This window comes from Pholcus phalangioides, unplaced genomic scaffold (genome assembly GCF_987345545.1).
Source record: "Pholcus phalangioides strain wild (caught in Gottingen) unplaced genomic scaffold, Ppha-v1.0 ptg000011l_1, whole genome shotgun sequence".
Taxonomy (NCBI): domain Eukaryota; kingdom Metazoa; phylum Arthropoda; class Arachnida; order Araneae; family Pholcidae; genus Pholcus; species Pholcus phalangioides.
In genome coordinates this window covers 27,372,404-27,394,358 of record NW_028301604.1, presented here as the reverse complement: position 1 = coordinate 27,394,358, position 21,955 = coordinate 27,372,404, and the positions used below count along the sequence as shown (strand labels likewise).

General features: G+C 36.4%; 1 protein-coding gene across 1 annotated transcript in view; it reads left to right on the top strand.

The window, feature by feature from the left end:
- LOC149080294 (mite allergen Der p 7-like) overlaps positions 1-18,625 on the top strand; it is a 41,510-nt gene extending 22,885 nt beyond the window's left edge. Inside the window, exon 3 of the mRNA XM_089239424.1 lies at positions 17,948-18,625. Within this exon, the coding sequence (XP_089095550.1) occupies positions 17,948-18,534 (587 nt within the window). The 3' untranslated portion in view covers positions 18,535-18,625. The remainder of the gene's footprint in view (positions 1-17,947) is intronic.
- Positions 18,626-21,955: the final 3,330 nt, after the last annotated feature.

Genomic DNA, 21,955 nt, shown 5'->3' with positions numbered 1-21,955 from the left:
GCGCACCCTCCTCACGCTTGTGGTGATTGTGAAAAAGAACGTCAGTTAAAATAGTACCACCGATTTGTATAACACATATGTGTCTTCCTTCTCGTTAAATTTCTTTCATATATGTATATTAAATCGTTAAGTTTTGATTGTGTTGTATCTTCTCACTACAAGCATCGGATCAATAGAAACCGTAATTTCTTGCGAATCGTTCGCGGTGGTATGTAATTATATTATGTATGTTAGATTAGATTTCGTCACTTTGAAAGTGTTTTTCATCATATGATCCGCACATGTAAATGGCATTCACCAGCAATGAAATTTTAGGAAATGGAAGAAGTTTTTTGTCAAGTTTTTAAGTGGAAAAAAAATGTCGATTTTTTTTCCCACTTGAATTTGAAATTTTTATTATTTAGAGAAATCGCTGATAACTATTTTTTATAAACTTATTTTTTTATATTTCTCTTCCAACCCCTCGACGAAAAAACCGCAGATATATAATTGGCAACGGTATTTAATTTGAGTCAAGACGTTCAGATTTTTTTTAATGTATAAAAATTTATAATAGTAAAGAATTCATTATTGTAATTATTGAAAAACTATGTGATTTCTACGCATTTTTTCATTCATACAAGCAGCTCCACCGTAGTGTTAACTAAAAAGCGCCTAACGAGTTATTTGGCAGAACTCGATTTCGCAAAAAAGCTCCGCCCCCGTGACGTCTTATTATCTTCGTTACTCGTAGCAACCGATCACTTAGTGCTGATTCCTCAGGTACTCGAAGGAAGATAAACACTAATTACGCTACCGTGTCCGAAGCAATACTAATTTTTTTCCGTTTGCAACACTATTGTGCCATCCGATGACAAAATACCGGAGTCAGGCTCTTGTGATTAGGTACAATAAATATTTTTCTTTCCAACAAGATATTGTACGCTGTCTTCGCACGTGTTGTGCGGAATTTATTTTTATATAACCTCCTTCACATACAAGCTTATGGCAACAAATTTAGACAACGTGCAGTTGAACTAGCAGAGATAAATCCAAAAAACAGTATCATTATTTACGCATGGAGAATGAAAAATAAATGAGAAAAACTGGTTTTGCTTTTTTTTTCTACCCCAGCTATCCTCTACTTATGTTATACTATCTTTTTTTAATTGTCCAACCACACAACGAGGGAGAAAAGATAAAAATATAATGGTGAGATGAAGGGAAAAAAAAAGACAATTTTCTTTTGCAGGGTCACCAGTGAAGGGTGCTTCGGGACCCTTCACTGGTGACATACGCAGGGGGGGGCACACCAAGCCTACCATAACTTGAGTAAAAATTAATATTTTGGTGAAAACATTGAAATATCGAAAGGAAATATACCCTTTATATGCTATATTAACCGATTTCTGTTGATTTAAATGTTTTTGATAGGTGGACAACTGAAAATTCATCGGGAAGAAAAGTTTTGTGCCCACTTCAAAGGTCATTCCTGCGTACGCCCCTGCCCAACGTCATTAGTTCAAAAAAATATTCCGTATCTAACAAAAAACTTAGTTTTGAGAAAAGAGCATTTTAGTGGAAAACATTAGCATATATAATGCCTGCAGCAGATTATATTAAAATATTTAAAAAATATTTCCAGTACAAATAGAACAAAAACTTGAACACAGTTAGACGCAGAAAATTTCATGGTATTTGAAAATTGAAAATATTTTTTGGGTAAATTTGCGTTCACCAACCCCCTTAAATTAAAATAAGTTTTGAAAGATTTTCTTCACACATAATTATGTTCAAATAAAACCAACATTAAGATCGATTGTTTTAATGAAGAATTAATTTCATGTAGTACACTGCCTAGAAAAAAAATGTGTTAAATTTTACAGCACCTACTATGCAAACCTCAGAAGGAAGAATTGTGATCTGGGGTTTTTTCCACTAGAGTAAGAAATGAAGTGAACATTTTAGCATACATATAACGATGTATTCACCTGTGAAAAGATGTTTTCTTCCTTGAAGATGAAAATGTGATTCAAGAATTACAATGTCAGAGTATATTTGTTTAAAACTGTAAAAATTTAGTTGAAAAGCATGAGCCACCATCAGACACTTGGACTGTCATTCACCGAATAAATCCGATCGAGATCAAATATAAACCGACAAAATGCGATCGGGAACCTTTGAACTTATTGTAGAGATATCTGAACATTATCTCTGGATTCCCTAAGGGTGCAGGTGAAATATTACAAATCTGACAAAAAAAGAAAGTTGAGGTAATATTGCGGGTTGATTCTAAGTTTCAAAGCGTGACTTTCTTCTCAGGGAGTCACAAACAAATCAAAAAGAACCGACATCGTTACAATAAAATTTCATAAATTTTTTATCACTTTACCGTAATTTCAATCACGAATATGCGTGAAAGACGATTTCAGTGGCACAATTTCATGTGGATACAGCCCCTCATAACTTCAGGCCCTTATTGGGGAGAAGAAAAGAAGGAAGGGGAGGAAGAAAAACAGAAAAAAAAAAAGACAAGAATGGACCCATGTTTTGCGGAAGTGTCGCCAAAGTCCCCATGTGCGGAAATGTACCGTACGGATCTGTCACCAAAATCCCTGTTGGAGATTTAAAAAGCTCTCGTGTACTCCTGAAACGGCCGTACAAAAACCCATAATTGATGGCCATTTCCAAAATACTTGCACTATAGTCCGTTTCCGGTTAACTTTGTAGTGAAGGGGAAGCTACGAGGGAACCGCATCACTCGCTGCTATGGGAACGAAAGACTCTTAACAGATGTATCGATGCGTGGCCTTTGTAAGGTATGGCCGATTCTCGCCAATTTAACTGAGAAAAATCTAAATCTTTTTTACGTGTAATGTATAATTTTAGGGATACGTAACTTTCGTATTTATGAAATAACCGCGATAAATGCGAAATTTGCCAATTTTGACGAATAAATGCAAAAAAATTTGAATTTTTACTACTTTTCTGCGAATTCTCGATAATTTAAATTTTATTGTTAATTCTTCCGTATTTCCAAGCTATAATTGACACCTTAAAAGAATACGAAACTAAATACGAAAATAAACGATTTAGTATCAGACTCAGCGTGTTACACGACTGCGTGCTTCAAATTATTAAAAACACTTCTTGGTGGCAACATTTTCCACTACCAATGCTGCTGCTGCTGTTGCTGAACCAGACATGCACTACCAGTGCTGGGTGCATGAAGTGAATCTTGTGGGTGACGCATTCATTAAAGAATAAAAATAAAGGTATCACTATAAGTAGGCCATATTACTGGCAGCAAAATTCTTCCTGACACATGAAGTAACCAGGCAGAATTCGTGGTTCAAAGGTGTCGTTCATCTGAGAAAATATCATATATTGCTGCTTTTCTCAAAAAATATATATGAAGACGATTACTCCAACATAAGTTTCTTAAAAATAAGTTTTGACAATGAAATTCTAGTTCCTAAAATACGGATTGAGTTGGCTTTCGTTCCCGAGTTCTGTGGGAAAATTATGCTAATCGACAATTTGAAAGGATCAAACTTTCCATTTCACATGTTTTGTGGAGTAAGTTGGTAGATTTGAAATCTTTTGATCTCAAATTTCAAGGGCATTTTTACGGGAAAAAAAAAATTCACAAATGAGTACAGTAGTCTCGCTTATCCGACATAAACGGGCCGGCAGAACGTCGGATAATACGGAGGTGTTAAGGAAAAGCCTATTAAACGTCAAACTATGTTATAATTTTGCACATTACGAACCTAATAATCATGTTTTAAGCAAAACAACAGAAAAAATTAAGTGAGAAAAGAAACCTATAGTTACAGAATATTTTGAAGTTAAATACAGTACTTAAAAAAGTTCAGTCCTGTGATGATTTAAAAAATTCTTTAATCGTAGTCTGATTTCCTGACGAGTGCCGTTTCTTCGCTGCCAAATCTCGCCATCTTTGCAGCATCATTATGTCCTGTAGCTTCTTCTTGTTGCTCAATGTATTTAATTGGTTTCTAGAGCTTGGTTCTAGAACAGTTGGTGCTTGATCTTCTTTCTTTTTTTTGCGGTGGGACGTCGGATAGTACGGCAACAGAAAAGAGTTAAAATAAATTGACTTTACACATGGCATCCAACCACTGTCGTCTTAATGCATGGGTCCGACCGAGCATGTCCCAGAAACCTCAAGTACACAGGGGGCCTCATGAAAATGAGATCTGGTTCAAATTATCGAGAGTAAGCGTTTCAGGTAGGGGGCCTGAGAAAAATCATTTTAACCGAAGGCCTATGATATGCTATTTTTTTTTATATTTTATTTATTTTTATATATTTTATTTATTTTTATGTATTTTATTTATTTTTATATATTTTGTTTACTTTTTTAAATTTTTATTTTTTGTGAAAAAGTAAATTTTTTTTGTGAACAAATACGAAATTTCTCTGACCTGGTTTTTTTTTTTTTTTTTTTTTTTTTTTTGCGAATAAATGCGAAAAATTTATGATTTTTAATTTTTTCTTTTTGCGAAATTGAAATTTACGTATCCCTACGTAATGCGTGTAAAAAAAATTGCACAGTAAGTTAGTAATAATTTATAGAATTACAAAATAACCATTGCCGATACTTTCAGAAATTGAGGTTTTTGAAATCATTTATTTTGTTTTTTTGATTGAAAAGTGTTTTAAAATTTATAAAAAATAATAATCTTTTATAAGTGCCGTAAGTAACACTAAAAATTTTGAAAAACGTTGTAATAGTTTTCTGCAATATTTTCGTTCCCTCAGCTGAAATTTATTTATAAAAAAAAAATCCAAAGCAGATTAACTCTGCTTCCACGTGTAAAACAGAGGATAATGATAGGAAAGTTTAGAATTTTTTTACTCACTTTTCTTGCCGAAATTTCTGTCGTTCACCCCCCCCCTTCCCCCCCCCCAAACGGCATACGTCGATGCCACTTGTTTTCACGACAGTTTCAGTGTTTTGTTACGGATGATGTGCTGCTCATGGTTATTACGGATGATTCTTATCGAGTTTTGTTTACAGCGAGTATTCAAAAACCCAAAATATACACTGCTCAAAAGAATTAGGGGAGCAAGCAAAAAGTAACAGGCGGCCTTGGTCGCGCAGCAATGCGTCGTCCGCAGGAATTCAGGACAGGATTCAGGTCAGGAGAGCACGCTGGCCATTCCATACGCTGTATTGTTTCAGCTTCAAGCATGTTCTCCACCAGACGAGCTCTATGCGGTCGGGCATTATCATCCTGGAAAACAAAGGAATCTCCAATGGCTCCAGCGTAAGGGATGACATGAGGTCGCAGTATCTCGTCTGCATACCTTCGGGCCGTCAAAGTGCCATTCCGAATGATATGCAGGTCCGTACGTCCGCCTATGCTGATTCCACCCCATACCATCCAACCAGCTCTGTTCTGTTTCGACGGGCTGTTAACCGTATATACCGGTCATCAGTTGCTGTAGTGGCGCGTGGCCGACCTTGCCCTGGTCGACGTCTAACATTTCCTGTTTCTTGGAATCAATTCCCCAGCCTTGCAACAACACTTCTGGCGACTCCAACAGCGTCCGCGACACTACGTTGTGTTTGCCTGGATTCCAGTCTGCCTATAACTAACACGCCATGCCATGGATTCCGGTAAATCACGTTGTTGAGACATCCTCAAGTCACCTTGTCTCAAAAAAAAATACTGCGCAATCGAATTTCACAGTTACGGCAGTAAAACAGACGTTTCTGCACCATCCCAATTTCTGCCCTTATCCCCTTTTTCTGGTTTTTGACGTCATTTGCATATGAAGTTTTCTTCTTCCGTTTCCTGCTAGGCTTTAAATTATGGATGATTCATTTTATGTTACTTATCGGTATACATCTTTGCGTAATTTTGTTAAAACCATGTGCTCCTCTAATTGTTTTGAGCAGTGTAGTATTCAGGAATGGAAGAGCAGAGAACTTTTTAGCGCGTGGCTATCTCCGGTGAAAAGAAAGATACAACTGTCACATAAAAGATGCAAGCCTAAACCACTGTGAGCCCCTCTCTCGCTTATTTTATCTGAAGAGACCATAGACTAAAGATATAAGACTAAAGATATTATTCTTACTCTGTGGAAGAGACACTGAAGGGGCATCTGAAGAAACAGGTGGCCCCTGCTATGAGTGGACGATAACGTTCGTGTGGCGCAAGACGTGACTCGTGTCAACACTCTCCGTGACTATCGACTATAGGGATTCGGGGGGAAACCACTACTATCCCATGAACATGGCAAGAAATAAATAGTTAGAAAAAGTAGGACCTAAAACCAAAACTTCTGCACCCATAAAGAGCCTCTCACAATGGTAACGGCGCTCTAGTGGAAGAGGAACACTTCCTGTAATCAAGGAAACAGTTATTTTCCGGATATTATGCTGAGGTGAGCTCGGAAAGAAAAGTCATCACGTCTCCGCCGGGACTCGAACCCAGGCCCTCTTGCATACCGGGCAAGCATGCTACCATCTACAGCACTGGAGACACATGAATCTGCCTTCCAAATTTCACGCACTGTGTCGTGAGGCGCTGAAGTAGAGGCATTAGTAGCCTCTCTTAACTTCAGGAAATGGCCCCCGGGTGGGACGGTTTAGAGAGATATAGATGGCTTTTTTCTCAGCCAGAGATATCAAGGAAACAGTTATTTTCCGGATATTATGCTGAGGTGAGCTCGGAAAAAAAAGTCATGAAAACATTTGGGTCTTATCCCACTGGTCGTGGTAATGGAATGATCGCTATAACATGAGGTAGTTATAAAATGAGCGTCGACTGTATATATACAGTCGAATCCCGTTTTAACGAATACCATTATAGCGAAAATCTCGTTTTAACGAACACTTTTCTAATCCTTCAAATAAGTTTACATAGGAACAATGCTAGGTAACCTGGAATTCCTTTATAACGAAATTTCGATATAACGAAGTGATTCCTCCGGTCTCTTGGCGTTCGTTATAACGGGATTCGACTGTATATATACGGGGTGGTAACTATCGACTGCCCAATAATTACACAAGTGATTCCTTGTGAAAAACTAATGTCAAAAAGTGTTTTCCGTTTTAGGATAGTCAGAATATTAAACGTATTATAACATTTTGAACTTTTGTGACGTATCATTTTTGTAACGGCCAGTTACGTGCCACATAACCAACAAAAGTTAAATTCTTCCCCAGCGGAGGGTGGCGGGCTTTTCGAAAATGAACTGAAATATTCAATCACGTTAGAAGCCAAGTTCGATTGTCTTCTTTCACAATTGGAACTTTTCCTCTTCGTGAGGATTAATGTCATAACCTTGTTATTACGTAATAAATTCGATCACTATATAGGCAAATTGATCACCAGATTTGTAAAGTGTTTGCCAAATGACTTTTTTTTGAAAAATTGTTTCCCTGAAATCGAGACTTATTTGCCAAAATGTCATATTTTTCTCGCCCTCACTGTTAAATCAAATTTTCTGAGGGAAGGGGCATAATGTTTATTGTGCGTCCTTTTTCTTTTATGCTGTCGTTTTCATCAGATCACACGTTGAATAAAACAAATTTTTTTTTGGGGGGAGCGGCTAAAATTACCTCAGCCTCTAGATTCCGGCGCTTATAAGCCTACATGAGAATCGAGAACAAGTTGAGCATTTTTTTCAGATGTCGTTTCATTCATATATAAAACGGTAAAATTAATTTTTACAAACAGTGCAGTTCGAGGATTGAGTTCAATACATTCTTGATTGCTTTTTGCAAATAGAATGAAACCTGTCTTCAATGGAATCGCAAGGGACAGAGATTTTTTTCCGTTGAGCACAGGTTTCCGCTTAATAAAGGTTCAATTGATATAACGTGTGAAATTATGTAACGATCTCGTAGGTTATTGAAATAACATATAAAAATAAATTAATTGAAAATAAATAATTTAAATACAATGATAAAATTAATTATATTTGAAATAATTGAATGTAAATGAATAATCAGTCTATAATTACTAAATAATGTATTTAAGTTCTGGCAGCACCTCTATAAAGTTCCAACCTACACTGTTTGCGTTCTAAAATAACGACATTTACGTTGTGTCATTGTCTGTCGTGTCAAGTTCAGGTACAGATTTTATAACTGTCCTAAGATTTTATAACTGTCTTTTTGTTTCCACCTAAAATTTGTCACCCCCCTAAATTTTGCCACCAGTGCAGTTGTCCCCCTTTCCCTCTCTCTAAATAATTCCGGATCTGCTAAGCCTTGCGACCACAGAATGCACACAGCTCGCATACAATTTTGTAAGTCTTGCACAACATTTGAAAATTCAACCCTTACACTGATTTCTGCTGTTTAAAAGAATGCTCTTCTGAAAAATTTTGTTACAATTTCAGAAAGCAACTGCTTTACTATGGTTATCTCTTATCAAAACCACTGCATCAAGTACAGAAAAGGTTTATGCTAATCTACGGTGTTGATAATGTATAACTCTCATTTGCGAGCATAGATTGAGATGAAAAATTTTACGTACTTAAAAATATTTACTATTACTTCATAAATTGTCCTGCGATACCATTTTTATATTATTCTGATTATCGTCCATTGATCGCCGTGTGTGAAATTTTCCGTTTACAAGGGTACAATTTTTCTTTCTGTTCCACGGTGTTAAACAGGTTCCGTTTAACACATTTGAATCATTCGAAAAAGTGGAAAATTGGTCCATATCACCAAAATTTTTTTATTGTATCAAGTTAGAAATATTTCAAAATGATAAAAAGCAAAAAACAAAATGGCATACACAAAGAATTTATAATTTTACTTAGTTCAATGAAGATATACATTGAAAATAATTTGAAAAATTAAATTTAATAGTTTGATACAGTATGATAGTACTCTAGTGTTTTGTTCTTATGCATAAAAAACTAGCGTGCATATATGCGCTTATGATGCAAATGGGTTAATGCAGGTTTTTTAATGTGTATTTTGGCAGTGAAAGAAGAAATCATGGGACCACGAAATTTTTCCGTTGAGAGAGAGAGAAAAGACAGGTTTTGGTTTTTTTTTACAGCATTTATTCTTTTTAGCCGCTGTGGTGGTCGAGTGGTTATAGTGCCGGACTCGTGATGCGAGGATCCGGGTTCGAACCCCACAGTGGTGGTCGGCTGAAGTTGGTTTTCTGTGGTTCCCAACTTCAAGGCGCAAATGCGAGCCGATCTCCCCGTTAAAAAGTCTCGCCACAGAGAGCAGCAGTCCCACAACGATAAATCATTCAATCATAACACTTCACTCATAGTTAGAAAAACTGGTGGCAGATGGCAGCACTACACATAACAAGCATTACAGAGAAACAAAAAAAACTTCACGTCAGGTTTCACTACAAGTACACGCACATTCCCGCATGTACCGATTCGTTGGGGGTTCCGCGGGGGGGCGGGGAGGTGCATGTGTGGTGTAGCAGTAGTAGGTAGGGCTTCCAAAAAATGGCTCGGGGATCCATGATGTTCTTAAGTCAGCCACCTAGTTGGGCAATTTGCCTGTTATGGCGTTGTATTTGTATTTGTATTTTTGCAATCATGGAGAAAAAGGTAAATCAGCAAGGTAAACGTGTGTAAGGCAGCTTAGCAGGGCCGGATTAACCCATATGAAGGGTCAGCATATCACTTTACGGTCTTATTCACCGACAGCGTTTAAAAACGTCATATCGTAATATCTCTTTTAAAAACGTCTGTGATGAGAAGTTGGTCCATCAAAAATATAAACGCTTCTTAGATATTATAACACTTAACTCAAACCTGTGGACTAAAAAAAAAGGCAAAAAGATCAACAGGTAAAAATAAATGGATTACAAAAGAGCTCATAAAAAAATAAACATCAAAGAAAAATTATATAAAAAATACAAAAAGTATCCAGGCATAATTACATATGAAATGGAATACAAAAACTATGATAAGACACTGAAAAACCAAATTAAGCAAGCCAAATGTGAATATCAAAAAAACAAATTTTTTAAATGTCATAAAGACAAAAGAAAACAATGGAAATATATAAACAACTTTGTACTCAACAAAAATAATTCAAATAAAATTCTTCCAAATCACCAAGACTCAATAACATTGGCAAATCAACTTAACATAGACTTTATTGCAAGAAACCTGGATAGAGAAGATAATGAACACATGTATGAAGATGACAATGACTGTGTTTCAAATTCAATGGTCAGCATGGAAATCGAAATACCCACTTTAAAAAAATTAATAAATGATTTAAATGAACATAAATCAAATGGGTATGACGGGCTAACACCAAAAATGTTGAAAATTATTGCACTGTAACACATTGATACCTTAAAAAACCTAATTGATTCTTCAGTAAGTAAAAGTCATTTTTACGATGAACTTAAGTTCTCCCTTGTACATCCAATCTACAAAAAAGGAGATCCTAACAATATGGCTAACTACAGACCAATCTCAGTTCTTCCAATATTTTCAAAAGTTATTGAAAAACATATGAATGGCCAACTAATTAGCTTCTTAAACCATAACAACTTTATTGCATGTAATCAGTATGGATTCCAGCAAAACAAAAATACTGAAATGGCTATACTAAAAGTCTGTAATTATCTAAATAATGGTTACAATAATAACAAATATTGCATAATAGTCTATCTGGATTTAAAGCAAGCATTTGATAACGTAGATTAAATATATTAACAATAAAATTACATAAGGCTGGAGTCAGGGAACATGTACTTGAATGGTTCAAAACTTATTATTTACATAGACACCAAGCTGTTACTATAAATAAGGAAATTAGTGATTGCCACGAAACCAAAAAAGGTGTTCCCCAAGGATCAGTGTTGGGTCCCACATTATTCTTAATTTATATAAATGACTTTTGCAAAATGCACCTGAACGGACAGCTAATCTCATTTGCAGACGATACAGCATTATATATAGAAGATGACGATAAAACAAATCTTTTAATAAAAACTGAAAATGACCTTAGAAATATCAATCAGTGGATGACAAAAAATAAACTTAAACTAAACATTAGTAAAACAAAATATCAATGCATAAAAACACGAAGCATTCATCATGACAGTGAAATTCATGTTAAAATCCATAGCTGTCACCCACAGGAACAACATAACTGTAATTGTGAACTCATAGAAAGAGTTTACGAGTATGAATATCTAGGAATAATCATTCAAGATGACCTAAAATGGAGTGCTCATTGCAACAAACTTGTCAAAAAACTTAGATTACACACACTCCTGATATATAGATTGAAGTACCTAATAGATGCAGACTTTCTAAAAGATATTTTCTATGCTTGGGTTTTCTCGATAATAACCTATGGCTTATGTGCTTGGGGAGGTGCATACCAAACCAACATTGAAAAACTAAGCAACATATATAATAAAATAAGAAGTATGATATTGGACACATATCGTGAAAACAATAATAATATAAATAGCTATATTTTTAACATCAGACAGCTATATATTTACAGAAGGATTAACTTCTTAACAAGAAACAACGAATGGTTATAGAGAAAAACAAATAGAACCTCGGTAAGACTTAAAAACGAATATCCAATACCAAAAACTAAATAACATCTCTTCCAGAAAAGTTTCTCTTTCAATGCACCTAAAATAATGAATTTTTTCCAATTGGAGTACCAAACAACTAACAACACTAACAAAAAGTATGAAATATATCAATATGTAAAAACGTCTGAAATAATGAAAATGATATTTTCCTAGCATTATGAAATGTTTTGATTGCTCTATTTCATTTTCACATGTCCTGCCAATAGCATATCTAGACACTATTACATAAATTATGTCTTGCACACTGAATCACCTACAATATATATAATTCTCGAATTTTTTGCGAAACCTTCACAATTGTGAAGTTACAATCGTCTATTTTATTTATTTTTTTTCTCTGATAAATTTTATTCCATTGCTTTATGTCTTCATGCAAATAGAAAACCTAATAACATTGTAATGTACTTTGGTTCAAATTGGCGGCTAAACAAATAGAAATATTCAAAGGAAAAAAGAAGAAAAAAAAATATATATATATATATGTATCACTCATTGTATTACTTTTATAATTATTATTTTTCTTTTTATTTCTTATATAATTTGATTTTTTTTATCTCTTATTTTGCTTGTGTAAACAGATAAGATATAATTCTTATCGGCTTCCTGGAAAGACAATTGTCCCTTGGGGCCACACAGATGTCTTTATTGTTTGTGTGCGCGCTCAGCGCTCAATTTCATATGTATATTTGTGTATTGTTAAATTAATATTAAAAAAAAAAACTACATTTGCAGGTTCAAAGATTAGCGATCGACACGGATTTGTTAAAATACTCAATTTAACCAATCCGTTTCATCTTCAATCCTTTCACCTGGGATTGTAGTTTAAACTGTGGTGGTGAATACGGCCGTTTAGTGTCACCAAAATTGCCCCCCATTTCTGACTTCAACGCATGCTCCTCCCCCGTGATAAGTTTAGATTTGTTTACAATTTTCTAGTATAAGTATGCAAATATTTTGATAGGCAGATGGTTTATGGGGGGGGGGGGGTTCAAAATAATCATTTTGCCCGGAGCCTATGATACCACGGCTGCTGAGGAGCCTCGAGTGTCAGGAAAACCTCGTGACAATTTGATCTGTTTAAAATTTTGAAGAGAGTAAGTATGCATAGTGTAGTTGCATACAGGGTGTCCTTTAAGAGTTAGTACGGCCTTTGTCTCCTCAACCATCCGTGGTAAAGGTGACTTCAGTTTGAAAAAATGCTCAAAAGCCGTTCAAAAAATACCTTGTACCACTTTTGAGAGTGAAAACACAGTCTGTAACAAAATAAAAAAAAATCTAAATTTTTAATGGCCTCCCGTCCTCCAACTTCTAATTGTAAAGTGGCTGCACTGTCTCTCCTGAGGCCAACAAAAAAATTCCAAGTTGACAAGTACAATGTTCACTAAGATATTTGAATTCAAAATTCGAAGGAAAGTTGGAAAGGACAGCATAAATCAGGGGGAAGGAGCGTTGTCGATTAGTTTTTGCTGTCCTTTCATAACTTTTCTCTCTACAGTTTTTGAATTCAAATATCTTAGCGAATATTGCACTTGGAAACATTCAATTTTTCTGTTGGCATCAGGAGAGACAATGCAACAACTTTCTGATTGAAAGTTAGAGGACAGGGAAAATCGAAGAAAAATTTAGATTTCTTATTTTGTGACACTGTGTTTTCCGAGGATGATATCACTTTCCGCTATCCATACGAATGTTTCAACGGTTGGCTGATGCGAGATAAATTTAGGAAAGAAAAATTCAACTGCTCTTGCCAGGAATCGAGCTTTCTGGGTGAGCGCACTAGACTACAAAGGCAACGAATATCTCAATTTTTCCTTGGAACTTGTGTGCGATGAACGGTCGGACCTAACTCACGCCAAAGTCTGGGTGCCAGTTACACTGCCACCAGTCCATGTACGGTCCCGTTCAGCGCACACAAGCTCTAAGGAAAGATTGAGATATTCGTTGCCATTGCAGTCTAAGGCGCTCACCCGGCAAGTGAGAGGATGTGGGTTCGATTCCCCACAAAGACAGTTTTCAATGTTCTTTCTTTCCTAAATTCATCTTCGCATCAGTTAACCGTTGAAAAAAATACTATTTCCACTCTCAAAACTGTGTGGTACAGGGTAATCTTTGAAAGTATTTTGAGCATTTTTTAAATTGAAGCTATACCTCTCCGACGGACGGCTGATATGAAAAGGCCGCACTAGCACTTACAGGATACCCTGTATAGCTAGATAGGGCCTCAGAAAATTTTGTTTTACCTGGGGGATGATGCTGTTGAGGTAGCTCTGGGCTTACTTTATGGAAATAGAGCAAAATCTCTCAATCCAAAAACTGAGCCTTAACGCGAGTTCTTGTTCGAAATTAACTTTCAGTTTCTCTGCTTTGTGTCAACCATAGGGCCGCAACTAGAAACAAAAATTTACTGTCGCATGGGGGTCTGTACCTACATTATTATTTTATTGTATTTATGAGTATTTTGGTACCCCTCCACGTAATTTTTAATGGAAAAATAATAAGCTCCACGCCCTTACTGGTCCAGCCTCCGGGAAACATACCCCCCTACCCTCTTTTGATTATGGCCCTGTGATCAACCTTTCGATAAAGATCTTCAACTGTCCAATCCAGCGCTCTTAAAATTTTAGAATTTCTTATCGGATGGTTGATGCTGAGAAAAAAATTGTGCATTTAAAAAAAATGTATCAACTATTTGATCATTTTTTGTGGTGTCCCTTTTCTCCTGATGCCCTAAGCACGTGCTTATGGAATGATTAATCCGGCCATGCAGCTTAGCAATGAAAAGCGTCCATTCTGCGTAAACAAGTTGAACAGGCTTGCAGAATAACAGCACATAACGTCACCTCTCGCCAACTCCGCTGCATAATACATTTAAAATTAAAATTTGAAAATTTATTTGATCGCAATTTATCATTCTCATCGGCGCCCTCGCCGCGAGAAATTCAAATCCCGACAGAAAACGCGAAGTGCAGCTTATACGGAGAAATTCAATTTTTCACTTTGACCGTGTAGAGGTTTCGACTTGTCGGAATTTCAACGCTGTCGTTGTTTGACTTGTCGGGATTGTGAACGGAACCGATCCCAAGCATCTTTATCGATCTTTGACTTTTTGGAAATTTTTTTTATTCTGCATTCTTTACTGAAAAAATATTGCACATTTTTGAAAAATTCTAGAAAAATTCAAAGAAGGTTTGGGTGCTTTTTTACCTAAAAGAGCCCCTTCAAGAATTCTCAACTTAGAGCATCTATATAAGGGAAACATATCGAAAGTATCATGGCAATTACTTTTGGAAGCAAAAACATGAAGTGTAGATGGTAATAAAGGTGGAAAAGATTCCTTTATTTTTTATATTTAAAGTTTTATTTTACCTCAAACTTTACTTTCTGTTAAACGTCTAGATACGTGACATATTCTAGAATTTATTTAGTTTTTAAAATTATTATCAGTGCGTAAAGTTTTTTTTTTTTTTATCATTTTCAATGTACCAGTCACCTAATGGTAAGTGACCAATTCACAAATATCGATCTCCTCACCATAAAAACAGAATTTAAAGCATAAAATTGCTGTATTTAGTTTTTTTTTAGTCGTAAGCCATTAGGAAATGCGGTCCGCTAACAAAGGACAAGAATAGTGTTATATAGTGTTATTGAAATGCAGATCCCGCTCTGTGTGTGTGAAAAACCATTTACAAAACATTTCATATTTTTTAAGTGCAATACTAATGGATATGCACTCCTATGCAAAAAAAAACCGAGGCATCATGGAGAAATTGACTGTTTTTATTGACATTAAACATGTGTAAAGCTCATACACAGATAATAAAATGATTAAAAATTCAAAGCCGTAGGACCCATTAATGGCTAGAAATTGAGCATTGAATGTTCAAATCAGTAATTGGTGAAATCCCCCCGACGGCGATGCATGCTTGTATACGTCAACGTAAAGAGTGATAAAGATTCCTAATCTCATCTTGTGATACATTCTGCCAGGCATTCATGAATTGTTGCTCCAGATCTGCGACATTTTGGGGTGCCCGAATCTGGCGGCCTACCATGCCCCATACATGTTCGATTGGCGAAAGGTCCGGTGACCTGGATGGCCAAGGAAGAGTGGTCTGCCTCCGTGTTGTTGATAGAGATATGCGAGCCGTATGGGGCGTGGCATTATCTTGTTGGAAATTTGCCCCAGAATGACGTGCCATGAAGGGTAATGCAACTGGCCGCAGGATGTCATCAACATATCGTTGAGCTGTTAAACTGGTACGCAGGACGACTAGAGGCGACATGCTGTCGTAAGAGATAGCACCCCACACCATCACACTAGGGGTAACGGCTGTATGCCTCTCTAAAACAAAGGAACTGCTGACCCCAGCCCCTCCACACATGGATCCGATGGTCATCTGCTCCAAGACTGAAGCGGGATTCATCGCTGAACACTATGTTCAGTAAGCCAGGCTGCGACACCACTCTAGACGACTCTGCCGATGTTGTGGGGTTAAAGGCAGATGTCTTAAAGGCCGCTGTAAGCGTAACCCCGCCTCAGCCAAGCACCGTGAGATGGTGGAAGGTACCAAGGGTGGTATGGAAGAGGTTGTAGCACGTTGGATAATGGACAATGATGCCGCTGGGGCAGCCTTCATTCTGCTGATGAGTTCTTTGCCGCAACCATTCTTGCCAGCACCTTTGCACAGTCGTGTTCGTACGGTACAAGTGGTGGCCTATTGCTCGGTATGACCAGCCAGCTTCACGCATCCCGACTATGCGACCACGTTCGAAGTCGTCCAATTGGATATAAGGTCTTCGACAACGTCGTAACGGCATTATTGGTTGTGTCTCCAGAGAACTGCAACGCCGACAACGAGAAAGGATAAACCGTCTGCGATTGTTACCTGTTTTATACAATGCTAGTTGCGCAGTTGAAACGCGCGTTATGACCGAAGTTAACATTCATTAGCCTTGAAAGTTTAATCATTTCCATACTTGGCACAAAGGAATTTGCATGCGAAATTTCGAGATGAATGGATTATTTTTTAGGGTGCTTCGTTTTTTTGTTTTTTTTTGCAAAAGAGTGTATTAAGTAACAATAAATAAAATGATTGAGTTCATTCTATTTGTGTACAGTCGCTAAAAATGGCAACTTTCGAGCCAATGAAAACGTGCCAACACAGTGAAATCACCATGTTTCTACAACTTATTCACTGTGTTGGCACGTTTTCATTGGCTCGAAAGTTGCTATTTTTAGCGACTCTACACAGATAGAATGAACTCAATCATTTTATTTATTGTTCACAATAAATAAAAATTAAATTTTTTGACAATTATTTTGGCAAATTTCAGCATAATTTACGTTTAGCAATTTGTGAACCACACCTTCAATCATTGACGATAAATGCTAAAAACTTCGTTAATATTGCATTTGAAAATATGAAAATTTTTGTAAATGACTTCTCAGAGCCGCATTTACATTTCACTAATTGAAAGTTTTAACACACAGGGTCTACAAAAAAATTTAATTTTTCTATTTTTCATGTATACAACCTTTGAGAAATTTAAGATATTTTGAGTAACCGCACGTCATTTGGTAACTTTTTGTAATCGAAAATATGCTTTTAAAGTCAATGGTTGCAGGGATATTCAGTTAATATCTCTGCAGTGAATATTATTCACTGTGCAAATAACAGGATTCCTAGCAATATGGAAAGTCAGAAAGAATCAGGGAAAGGAAAAATGTTAAATATTTATCAAAATGTCAGGTAAATACTCAAATATTTGATAAAAGCCAGGGAAAAGTTCTGTGAAGGGAAAATAACTAAAACTCGTAAAACACAAAAAATCGAAATTTGGGATGTAAAGATTTTGAATTATATTTCTTTCTTCAGGAGTTTTGGTCATGGAAAGTCAGGGAAATGATCAAGCAGATTTTGCTGGAAACCCTGAGTAATTTGGGGCAGCCTGTATAGAGGGTTTGTATCAATTATTATGTTCGCAGGTCTGCCTGCACTCTGTGTATATATAAACGTTTAAATGGGAGATTTGCTCGCATATTTACGTCTCAACGTTCGAAAACCACAGAATATGTAATTATTCCAGCTGAGCATCCTTATGTCGTCTGCAAGGATGGAACCCGTGCTTTCACGATGTTTATTAATGATTAAAAGCCACGCAGCGGCTTCTTATCAATATCGTGGGTTATTTTAACGTAGCCTATTGTTAATTAGCTTCTTTAAATGCTTCTAAAAATATTTACATACCTAACTTATATGTATATAAGAATTTAGTGCATGTAAATCATGTGAATAAAATTTTGGCAGAGCATAACTGTAGTGACTATAAATTCTACATTATTGTAAAACTTTTCTGCTTTTTTTTAGACCAGACAGAGAAAGCTAACGCTTATATAGATGACTTCATAGCAAAGAGTACCAGTGAATCTGGCGGATTTCCTGATGTTATGAATCTGACTGAACTTGGACAAGAGTTCGTAAGAGAAATAGGATTTGTGAAAGTCAAAGCTGAAGCAAAATTATACGATGGAAAAATCAAAGGTCTATCAACATTGAAAAGAAAAGGCAGCGCAACTGTGTTTGATCTTGATGATCTACTGCTTATCTCTTGCGAAATGAGTTTCCAAAGAATTGATGCTTCATACAAAGGATTAATTCAAGTCAATAATAATGGGCCTAAAATAACTCTGAATGCTCGCGTTGGTTATTCTGAAGTGAAGATGATACTTACTGCTCCTGCACAAGGAGGGAATGCTACTCTTGTCTCTTTTGATATCAGCAGACTTAGTAACATCCGGGTTAGTATCCAAGGTTTAGGACCCATGGGCTGGTCAGCTAGTTTTTTCACGAGCATGGTACTGAGTGCTTTTGACAAAGTTATTGCGAAAGCAGCTTCAGCAAAAATATCTGAATATTTCAGTGAAGAAATAGGCAAGGTACCTTATCCAGGTTGAGCGTCATGTCCATCTTTGGATTTCTGGCTATTTTTTTCAATCCTGTCATTTCCTCTCAATCTAAAAAATAAATTATTCATATAAAATCTTAGTATTTTCGTGCGTTTTATTTTTGTTTTTCAATTTTTATGCTGCTGTCATTTTATTTGAAACCCCTGAATATATTGAAAATGGAGTCACCTATCCACGAGATAAAAATAATTTTAAAAATTTTGTAAATGCAGATTAATTTTTTCAAAATAAGAACACTTCAGAAAAAATTTTCAGAAATCTTACTTTATTACGAGAATAAAACCATTTGAAAAGCTTTACATCAAATAGACCAAGAAGAGCAAGGTCTCATCATCACGAACTTATGACACCGTTGGCCTTTCTTCCTGTTCAGTGTTTCTACCACCAGAAAATTCATTATGCACATAATTCCCCGCACAAATAAAGAACAAAAATTAATGATTGATTGATTAAATTAATTAATAATTTTTAAAGAAAACATAACATTTGCATTGAAATTTGGGTACTGTCTTATGCCATGACAGAAACGGAAATATTGAGAACGGAAAAACATACTACTTATATTACGTCCAAAAAATATTATACGAGTAAAAGAATGAAGCTTTTTGGATCCCGTGATATCCCCCCCTTCGGCCAAAGGTTTGAGGGGCATACAAACCGTATCCAAGGTAACCAACATGGTGATTTCTTCGATAGCTAGTGGAGGAAACAAATCTAGATTAAAGAAAGGAATCGATTTTTTTTTCCATGATGGATGCGAGATATTTCGATTTTTTTTTCACGTCCGAAGTATCCATATCTGTCTGCTTGAGTTTAAAAATGTTTCAATTAAATCCGTACAGTTTCTACTATGCAATCTATAGGCCAGTATGAATTATTTATTTATTTATACATACATACAATATTGCTTGGCCGAGGCCTATACAAGGGAATGCGGTGATGAAATTTGACAGAGACGATTGATGTTACAAAGGACGGAAGGTTGTTCCAGTCGGTTATTGTTCGAGGAAAGAAACTAAATTCGAAACAATCTGTGGATGCAAAGATGGGTTTCAATTTTTGTGAATGGTTAATTCTTTTTGAAAAGTATGAATCTGAAATTAGAAAATTGGAAGTGTCGATATGAAAAAGGCCATGAAGAATTTCGAAAAGGAAAGTTAATCGAGAGATTTGTCTACGGGTGAAAAGCGGTTGCATATTGAGTTGGCAGTCAAGTTCAGTGACGGAGGCAGAGGATGACCAACAGTTAAGAATGAAGCGGGCGGATTTATTTTGAATAGATTCTAATTTGTCTATGTTTGAGAGAGTATGGGGAGTCCCAGATTTCACAGGCATAAATGAGAGTAAAGGAAGAATGTAGGTTTGGAAGCAGATATGTCCGAGGTGACGAGTGGAGTTTTTGTGGTTTCGACGAAGAAAAAATAGTTTTTGTAGACACTTAAGACATAATCAGCATGCAGATTCCAATGGAGATCAGCAGAAATAATTGCACCCAGATATTTATAATTAGAAACTTCGGTGATTAAAGAGTTATTGATAGTGTAAGAAGGAGTCGAAGGGAATTCTTTTGCGAGAAGTTTTCATAAAAACTGTTTATGAAGAATTAAGGGGTAATTGCCAGGACGAGCACCATTCAGAGACAATGTTGAGGTTATTCTGGAGAGATGCTTGGTCAGATTCGTTGTGCATTGTTTGGTAGATGACGCAATCATCTGCAAAGAGTCTGATATGGCAATTGATGGAATTAGGAAGATCGTTTATATAAATCTAAAATAATAATGGCGAGAGGACCGAACCCTGGGGCGTGCCAGTCTTAACTTGGAGAAATACAAATACAACGCCACAACAGGCAAAATGCCCAACGAGGTGGCTGAGAAAAAGATGCCCATAACAAATATAGGTGTCATATATTTCAAAAATATAGCAACCCAATTAAAAATGCAATTAATAAAAATTATAAACAATATATACACATGATAAAATATTATACACTGCCCATAAAGAATACTTATGGTTGTCTCATTCTAAGTATGGATAGCTTCTTGATTTACCCCAACATGTTCATCGTATTTCTTTTTAAACGTGTCAATTGTGTTACAATTTACTACCTCCGGGGATAAGCTATTCCATTTATTTACAACCCTATTAAAGAAAAATTCCCTGTGACACTATAATCTTGCATTGTCCTGTAAGGCATATCGATGACTCCAGGAGAATCAGAAGTTTAAATTTAATTTTTAATTTTATTAAACATATTTACTGAATCATAACATGATGAGAGTCGTTTCCTTGACACGAGGTACCGACGTGCCTCGACTCTGGCGTGTGTAGATAACAACTGATAAAAAAGTAAAAAGTGCCGTCGTCGAGTTGTACACTTCGTACAAAAAAAAGGAAAAATATATGATGAGTAAGGAAGTACCACCACACGCTATGGTATGGCGGCGCCATCTGACGAGTGGAATATGAACTGAGGGCGCCGGTGCACCACAGTCCCTTAACAATATATACTGGTGTCCCCTTGTAAAAGCAGTCGATTGATGGTGTACTAATGGTCCATCCTATCCATCCCGTTGAAAATTTTGAACACTTCGATCATATCTCCCCGACACCTGCGTTCATCCAATGTAAACATATTCAAAAAATGAAGTCTCTCTTCATAACTCAAGCTCTTATATCCCACAAGGGACAGACCGGGGGAAATGTTTGGTGTTTGCATAACTCAAGCCCCGTGTGCCAATAAGGACACGCGTAGCTCTTCTCTTCACCCCTTCAACCAAGTCTATGTCCCTCTGTAGGTGTGGTCTCTAAAACCTTACAGCATACTCCAGTCCAGGACGAACTAAGCATCAAAAAAACGGAAGAATGACTTTAGGAGAACGCGAAGAGACCTTTTTGAAAATGAGACCAAGCATTCTATTCGATTTTTTTGACCACCGTCTCCACTTGTGACGCCTGTCCAACCAGAGAATTCCCCGTTTACCATAACGCGTTGCGACTTATCTATCGATTCTATCCAATTCAGCAAGTTGCCCCCAATCCCAATCTCGTGTAAACGCTTCAAGGGTTTGCCATGTTGGACCCGATCGAATGCCTTCTGGAAATCAAGGTAAACAACATCTACATTTTTGCCCTTACCCAAAGCCTTAGACATGTGATCATAGAAGCAAAGGAGGACTTCAAAGGAAGTTACACATGACTTCCTCTTCCTGAACCCATGCTGATTATTCGACAAAATATTATTCACTGTCTATCCACTTCACAAACTGCCTTTTGATGATAATTTCCAAAATTTTCGAGAAGGAGCTCGTGAAACTCACTGGACGATAATTGAGTGTGATAACACAGCTTCTCTACTACCCTTCTTAAATATCGGAACAACATTAGCAAGTTTCCAATCCCTTGTGAC